Genomic DNA, 8,284 nt, shown 5'->3' on the forward strand with positions numbered 1-8,284 from the left:
GAGGTTGCAATTTTGGATTGGATGGTCAGCATCAAGCATCACTCTTACTATATTTGAACAAGGAAATAAAGGATGTCCTGATTATAAAAAGTATTAATGTCATGGAAAAATGCTTATTCCATAGTTGTTAAATTAATGATTGCTCTTGACTAAAACATGTAAGCTGGAGTTTTTGGATTTAGGACAAAAGCCCTGGAAGCCTCCTTGGAAACTGATCTCAGTCCCCCGCTCCCCACATCAGCGAGTACTGTCAGCCTCCTGTTCACGTACAGAATCCAAGCAGTCCCAGAGAATCTGAGCACCTTCCTCTCTCTAGTTTGCTAATCAGAGCCACCTACCCAGGTTACCTGTTTCTAAACTTGCCTTCTAATCTATTCTTCACCCAGCAGCTATAGTGATTCTTTTGAAACCTAAAGCAGATCTTGTACTTCTCTGCTCGAAACCCTTCAATGGCTTCTCATTTCATTCAAATTAAAAGCCAAAAATCATTAAAATGGTGTGCAAGACCCTACATGATCAGCTCTGCTCTGACACCTACTGTGACCTCATCTCCTACCCTCTCCCCTACCTCACTCTGCTCCTGCCATTGGCTTCCTTGCTGTTCCTGGAACACATCAAGTATGCTCTTACCTCAGGACCTTTGAACGTGCTCTTTACTTTGCTTGGGGCACTCTTGGAGTACCACATGGTTCTGTCCCCCACTTCCTTAATGTCTTTGCTCAAATATCACTTTATCTGATGGGCTTGCCTGGCCTCTTCATTTAAAATAGCAAGCTACCTGTTTGACACCACAATATCCCCTGTCCTCCTCTCCTGCTATATTTTATTCCATAGCAGTTTCCACTTCCTATCATGTTATATATTTATTTATTATTGCCTGTGTCTCTCTATCATACACACACACATACATACACACACACACACACACACACACACACACTAGAGGGCAAGCATTTTGTCTGTTTTCTTTACTGTGTGGTTTACATTGTCAACCTGAAAAACACTGTCTGGTCCATAATAGACACCATAAATAGTAAATTAGATGAATAAATCAAATTAAAGTGAAGCAAAGTACATATATTACTATTAAAACTATGTAAAACATATGCCTAAATGAATAATAAATTTAGGGATGGCAATAGCTGTGCTAAAGTACTGGGTTATAGGTGATTTTAAAATTGTCTTTCCAGGGCACCTGGGTGGCTCAGTTGTTCAGTGTCTGCCTTTGACTCAGGTCATGATCTCAGGATCCTAGGATCGAGCCCCACAACAGGCTCCCTGCTCGGCGGGAGGCCTGCTTCTCCCTCTCCCACTCCCCCTGCTTGTGTTCCCTCTCTTGCTGTGTGTCTCTGTCAAATAAATAAATAAAATATTTTTTAAAAATTGTCTTTCCTGGGGTACCTGGATGGCTCAGTGGGTAGAGCATTCGACTCTTGATCTTGGGGTTGTAAGTTTGAGCCCCATGTTGGGTGTAGAGATTACTTAAAAACAACAACAAAAAAATCTTTTAAAAAAATAATAAAATTCTCTTTCCTGAATTTTCTTCGAAGTAGTTGAACAATTTCTATACATTTTTAAAAATTACTATTATCTGCACATTGTAAAAAGTATTAAGATACTCTAATGGAATAAATACTAAATCAAATGTTTTTTTGGAAAGTTTTCCAAATCTTGCTTACTGGATTTTACTTGAAGTGATATAAATGCACAGTAAGCAGATATGTCTTAATCCTAAGGAATGTTAGTGGCCTTGTGATTGCAAGTTCCCATGAATTGACCACATTTAAAAAAAATAAACTTTTCATTTTAGAAAAGTTTTCGATTTACAGAAAAATTACGATAACATAGAGAGTTCCCATATACTCCTTACTCAGTTTCCCCTATTATTCACATCTTATGTTAATAGGCCACATTTATCATAACTAATGAGCCAATATTGATACACGGTAACACTAAAGTCCACGCTTTAGTCAAATTTCCTTAGTTTTCGCCTAACATCTTTTTTTTTTTTTTAAAGATTTATTTATTTGACAGAGAGAGACAGTGAGAGAGGGAACACAAGCAAAGGGAGTGTGAGAGGGAGAAGCTGATCACGCGTACCCTTGATATGTATGGAGAATGGCACTTTCTGTGATAGTCCTCTCAGAAACCTGTAGCCCCAGGGGGACTCAGCTCCCGGGATCAGTGGGAGCCCGATGGGGGGCTCGATCCCAAGACTAGGGATCATGACCTGAGCCAAAGGCAGACCCTTAACTGCTGAGCCACCCAGGCGCCCCCGTTTTCGCCTAATGTCTTTGTTGTTGTTCTTGTTCCAGTCTCGCGTTCAGGATCTCCCCTCACATTTAGTCGTCCTGGCTCCTTACGTTCCTTTTGGCTGGGACAGTTTCTCAGGCTGTCCCTGTTTTTGATTACCTTGACAGTCTGGGGAGGTCCTGGTCAGGTGTTTTGTAGAGTATCCTTCTACTGGGATTTGTCTGATGTTGTCCCGTGCTTAAACTGGGGCCATAGGTTTCTGAGAGGACTATCACAGAAAGTGCCGTTCTCCATACATATCAAGGGTACACGTGATCAGCCTGACTTACCACTATGGAAGTTAACTTTGATCACCTGGTTGAGGGAGTTTTCATCATGAATTATTTTTATTTACCAAAAAAGAAACGATAATTTCTCTAGAAAAAGAATCTTTTGGATCTTTTTAAAGATTTTTAAAAATTTATTCACTTATTTATTTATGCTTTATTTATTTCAGAGAGAAACAGAGAGAGCGTGCGCACATGCTCAGGAGCAAGTGGGGGAGGGGGGAGGGAGGGAGGGAGGGAGAAGCAGCAGCAGACTTCACGCTGAGCCCCAAGCCTGAAGACCTTGAGATCATGACCTGAGCCGAAATCAAGAGTCAGATGCTTAACCCACTGAGCTACCCAGGCGCCCCAGAAGAAGCATCTTTTGAATCACTGCAGATTGGGCCTGTTTGGTTAGCTTCTTTTCTTACCATGTACTAGGCCCTGTTTAAAGCTGAACAAATATTAACTCATTCAGACCCTGCAACAACTCTCTGAAGTAGAGAACACTCTCTCATTTTACAGGAGAGAAAACTGAGGCACAGAAAGGCTAAGTAACTTTTCCAGGACTACACAGCTAGTAAGCAGTGTTCTTAACCACTAGACCATACTGTCTCTACACGATGGGAGAAAACTGACCACCATAAATGGAATACATTAATTCTTTTAGAAGTTACACCTTTGCAGGATAGAGCAATGAGATCTAGTGCCTAAAGTGTACCACTCCCAAGCTCAACCTCTCGCGGACACTCCTGCCCTATGCTGACCTTTGACCACCCAGCTGTCTACAGAATTGAGCCCACCCCTCCCAGGACAGCGTTCTCAGTTTCCCCGACACTGCCCTACACACTGCATGCTCTCTCTGAAGCAGGCCGCCCGCCATGCCCTCAACACACCGCTTTTCCTGCTGCTGCCTTGAATGTCTTTCTCGCTGAATTTTTCCAAACCCTCTACAATTCACTGACCATGAGTCTGTGGAAACTTCTTACCTCCCCAGAGCAGAAATAACTTCTCCCTCCTCTTTATTCCCACCAGACCTTGAACCTGGACCACAAACTTGCCTCATTCTGCCTCCGAGTTTTGCACAAATGTTTAATATCCTCTATTAAAGTCTTAGTTTCTGAAGGCCAGGTACCTTAGCACACAGCAATTAACGCCTGCCAGAGCAGGACCTCAATAAATGTCTAATTGAATCAACCCAGTTTCTATTTTTAAATGTCAACTTTTTGATTGACTCATTTACTACGTGCTTCCGAGTGGCATTATCTGACTATACATCTATTCTTCCAATATTACCAATGAGACTTCACTTTGTCCTCGTATTTTATACAGGGCTTTATTTATTATGACTAACAGATCAATAACACGTGGTTAGATTCCTAGGTCAGGGCTCCTCCTTGTCTTTCTGACTGAGATGCTAAATGTGTCTCTATCTTTGAAATAGTGGAAGACCTGGGTTAGAACCACTCTGTCGCTACTGGCTTGTCACCTTGGGCTGGTGACACAAACCTTCTGGGCTTCTCTCATAGGGCATTTGTGAGGGCTGTTGAGGTCAGGAATAGAAATGCCTGACAGAAACAATATTGAGTGTTAATAGAGATCGGGAACTCTGTGTGTTATGTGTAGAATATATTCAATCTTCACAACAGACTTAGGTCACTACTCATTCCCATTTTAAAGTTTGGAAAACTGAGGCACAGAGAAGCTAACTAGCATATCTAATGCTACAGAGGAGGTGAGGAGGAGACCTAGCATTTGGACCCAGGACAATTAACCCTAAAACAAAACATTCTCTCTCTTTAGATAGTTGATGGAGGAAATATATATAAAAGATTACCCGAGACCATTGGTGTCTTTCATTTACTCAAAAAGAGTCTTCAAAAAGAAAACAATTCAGCCAATATTGAGTACCTAATATATTCAAGGCTTGAGCAGGATTCATGAGCAAAGCCAATTCAGACCCTGATGTGAATATTGAGTTCCTCGTTTCTGACTTAAGAATCCCTTTCAACACAGTTTTTACCACAAGGAAAGCCTAATTCCTACACGAATGACCAAGCTTCACTACTTACTGCTGCAGGCGACACTGTGAGCACTGGGCCTTACAGCTTATTAGGGCGGATGCCCGTGGCCTGCGGCACCCAAACTCACACTCTTCAGGCATGTCATGGCTCCTCACTGCACTCTCAAAAACCCCCATGTGACACCTTTTTGAGTCCTAAAAATGAGTGACTGGCCCTAGGATATAAATGATTGGAGATGCTAGGTCCCTTTAAAAGCCATCCACACACATAGAGTAAATTCCAGCATTGCCAACTGAATCCTGGCAATTGTTTATGATCCCACCAACAGAAAGTACGGACCTCTCAAAGAGGGCGCTAGGGTCCTGAAGCAACCATGAGCTGTAGAAAAAATGCTGGTAGCTACTAAATAATTACTTCTGTTTACCAAGGCTATCTTTGCTTGTACCAATTAAAAGCTGGGAAATGTTTTTGCTTTTGGTTTCCCCGTAACTAAATCTGTGACTTTGGTGGAGACCTGTGATTCTCCAGCAGGGGTAAGTATACCCCCCAGGGTGGGTTTACCCCCCCACCCATATCACCACCAGGGAAAGGGTTGCTACTGACATCAAGTGGGTAGAGGCCAGGGATGTCATTAAACATCTGACAATGCACAGATCAGCACCACAACAAAGAATTATCCAGCTCAAGATGTCAATAGTGCTGAGGCTGAGAAACTCCGCTTTAGCCCCATGCTCCATTTCTCCATTCTTCCATCGAAAGCTGATAATCCATAATCGAGTGAAAATTCAAAATCTTCAATTGTTTTGCCCAGTGCAGACATGTGGACTTTCAGAACTCTTTTTCCATCCCCTTTTGGCATGGAAGCTGCATATGTCCTAGGAACTGGGTGGGTAGGAAGGGCAAGACATAAATACACACTAGCTCTCCTATTTTTGTGCTTCTTTTCCCCCCATGCGCTGTTTCTAAATGTTTCCTACATCAGCTTTATGTCTCTTCTCAGTAAGGGCCAATCAAGGCTTAAGTAGAAAAGCGGCGCCTGGGTGGCTCAGTCACTTAAGCATCTGTCTTCAGCTCAGGTTATGCTTCCAGGGTCCTGGGGTGAACCTGAGTTGGGCTCCCTGCTCAGTGGGGAGTCTGCTTCTCCTTCTGTCTCTCCCCCTGCTCGTTCTCATTCTCTCTTAAACAAATAAATAAAATCTTAAAAAAAATAAATAAAAAATTTTAAAAGGGCTTCATTAGAAGAACCCAGTTTAAAACTGCACATAAAATGCATGATTCCAGGCTCTTCACAATCATACAGCTCAAGGAAAGAAAGAGGACAGCCAGCCAGTTCCTTCACTGGGAAGTTGGTCTGCATAAGTCTGTAATATTCCAAGGCCAGATGAGGACCTTCTCCTGATGTGCATCACCCTGCCCCCTGCTCGGCACAGCCCCTATCACAGAATGACATATTTTAAGAAGAAAGAGTATTACCCCAAATCATATTTATAAAATTTGAAACTAGGAGATGGAAAGCTAAAGGGGTCTCTAATGAGTTTTCCTAAGATCCCTCACACTTAAGACATCTATCACATTCACTATTCAACAATAAAAAGTAAATTTACTTTCAAATGTCATAGAAACTTACTAGTTGTGTATGACAATTCCTGCATTGGTGGCTTCTCCGTTTCTTTCTGTCCCTTCCCTTCAGCTGCTTTCCCGTTCATTCATCCTTTCCACAAACATTCTCTGGAGCATCTTACTGCCTTCTGCAGAGAACCCGGAGAAAAAGTGGAAACATTCCCATCTCATGGGAATCCAGAGAACCATCCTCTCCTCTCCCTTGCTGTGGTTCTCTCTTCATGGGGGGGACGTCCAACCTAGAGAAAAACAAGGGAACAGAACTTTGTGGTTAGGAATATCTGAACAGCACCTTTTGGATGGTCCCCCAAAATCAGTAGTCCTGTATTCTACTGGGTGTTCCTTCAAAAAGTGCTGCTTCTTGCTAACCTGCCCAGTGGGGGCTTCCATTCGTTTTAAAAAATCAGGAAGATCTGTCCTAGGGTACTCACGGAATTTTTGGCTCTCTACATTTGCGTATTAAAAGTTTAAGGGGAGGAAGGTGGTGAATGGTGCCAGGGGCTAGTTTAAGCCGGACTTTGAAATTGCGTAAACCTGTCTGACAATAACATTTCCCCCTGCTGCCTCTGTAAACGCCTGCGCACCAACGAAATAGCTACCTCCTCCCTTGTGGTCAGCGCCAGAAAATCAGCCAGACCTGGCTATGAGTCTGTGTCTTCGTGTCTCCTTAAATCTCAGCAGGAAATATTTCAAGGGGAAAGAAAGATACTGTTTAGCTCCAAAATTTCCTCCAGATGGTGAAATGAAAATGCCAGCCCTCCGCTTCCAGCCTGCAGGGTTACCTGGGCTTTGCTAAATGCAAGTGGAAAGTGTAAATGGCTGGGTGATCGCTGGCTTTCGCCCTTGGACGGAGAAATGACATCACGATTTTCACGAAGGACAGGAACCCGCGCTGCCGCCGCCGCTGCCCAGGCTGCTGCTGCCCCTCCCTGCGCGGGTCCCGCATTACATCACCGGTGAGCTCTTGCTGGTGGGGGGAGAGGAGGCTCCGCCAGGGACTGGGCCCCAGACCAAGGGCAGTAAACGCGGAACAACAAGGATAAAAGGGAGGAGGGCGAGGGAGAGGAACAAGGAAAAAGCAGCACCAGGATTCCGTCCACCACCCCCTGCCTGTTTGCCGGGGAGGAGGAGGGTGTGTGTGCACGGGCTCCACATCCTTGAGCAGCCGCACCCCAAATTTCGTTCCCGCACCGCCCCCCCCAGCATCCCTCCACTTCCAATTCCAAGTCCCACAAAAACCGACATCCAAAGGGGCCAGGACAGTGGCCTTGAGAGGCTCAAGGGGGACGGCAGAGAGACGCCAGGGGACTGGGAGGGACCCAGGCGCCCGCGCCTTGGGGCAGCGGGGGGGAGGCGGGGGGAGGCGGTCGACGCTGCGCCCCCGCCCGGCCCAGCTAGCGGTGCCTCCCCCGCCAGGCGACAACAGCCCGAGGGGGGGGGGGGAGGCAGAAGCGCCTCCTCCCCGGCGGGAGCCGAGGCGGCGCCCGTGGGGGAGGAAGGCGCCTCACCTTGCCCCCGATGAGGGGCGGATCATGCCATGGCAGCGCCGGCGAGCGACAGCGGCGGCGGCGAGCGGAGCCCAAGCGGCAGCCCCGGGAGCTCGACAGGAGCCGGGGTCCCCGCGGCGGGAGCCCGGGACAGCGGGGACGCGGGAGCTCGGAGCGCCGCGGTGACGGTCCCCGGCCTCCCTCCGCTCGAGGACTACGAGTGCAAAATCTGCTACAACTACTTCGACGCGGACCGGCGCGCGCCCAAGCTGCTGGCGTGCCTGCACACCTTCTGCCAGGAGTGCCTGAGCCAGCTACAGCTCCGCGCCGCCGCCGCCGCCGCCGCCGCCTCTGCCAGCGCCGCGCCTGAGCGCCCGCTGCGCCCGCCGCCCTGGCACGGCCCACTCGGCGCCATCGCGTGCCCCGTGTGCCGCCACCGCACGCCGCTGCCCGACAGCCGCGTGCACGGCCTGCCCAACAACACCAAGCTCGCCGAGGCCTTCCCGCTGGCCCTGCGCGCCGCGCACGACCCGCTGCCCCAGGACCGCCTCCCGCCGCTGCCGGCGCGCCGCTCCGCGCCCGCCGCCGCCCCGCC

The 8,284-nt window shown here is 47.3% G+C and overlaps 2 protein-coding genes across 6 annotated transcripts in view; one reads left to right on the plus strand and one right to left on the minus strand.

Moving 5' to 3' along the window:
* The window catches only part of SGPP2 (sphingosine-1-phosphate phosphatase 2), a 176,371-nt gene extending 168,726 nt beyond the window's left edge, over positions 1–7,645 (minus strand). Inside the window, exons 1-3 of one of the 5 annotated variants that reach the window (XM_073878081.1) lie at positions 7,627–7,645; positions 6,802–7,163; positions 6,210–6,441 (exon numbers count right to left, since the gene is read on the minus strand). The gene's annotated coding sequence lies outside the window, so the exon portion shown is untranslated. Of the gene's footprint in view, positions 1–6,209; positions 6,442–6,633; positions 6,738–6,801; positions 7,164–7,626 lie in introns of those variants that run through there. The other 4 variants (XM_073878089.1, XM_073878078.1, XM_073878085.1 and 1 more) reach the window with 4 other exon arrangements.
* Positions 7,330–8,284, plus strand: part of RNF228 (ring finger protein 228) — a 2,225-nt gene continuing 1,270 nt past the window's right edge. Inside the window, exon 1 of the mRNA XM_073903902.1 lies at positions 7,330–8,281. Within this exon, the coding sequence (XP_073760003.1) occupies positions 7,740–8,281 (542 nt within the window). The 5' untranslated portion in view covers positions 7,330–7,739. The remainder of the gene's footprint in view (positions 8,282–8,284) is intronic.

This window comes from Callorhinus ursinus, unplaced genomic scaffold (genome assembly GCF_003265705.2).
Source record: "Callorhinus ursinus isolate GAN/ISIS: 27379988/994484 unplaced genomic scaffold, GSC_fseal_2.0 scaffold2, whole genome shotgun sequence".
Lineage (NCBI taxonomy): Eukaryota > Metazoa > Chordata > Mammalia > Carnivora > Otariidae > Callorhinus > Callorhinus ursinus.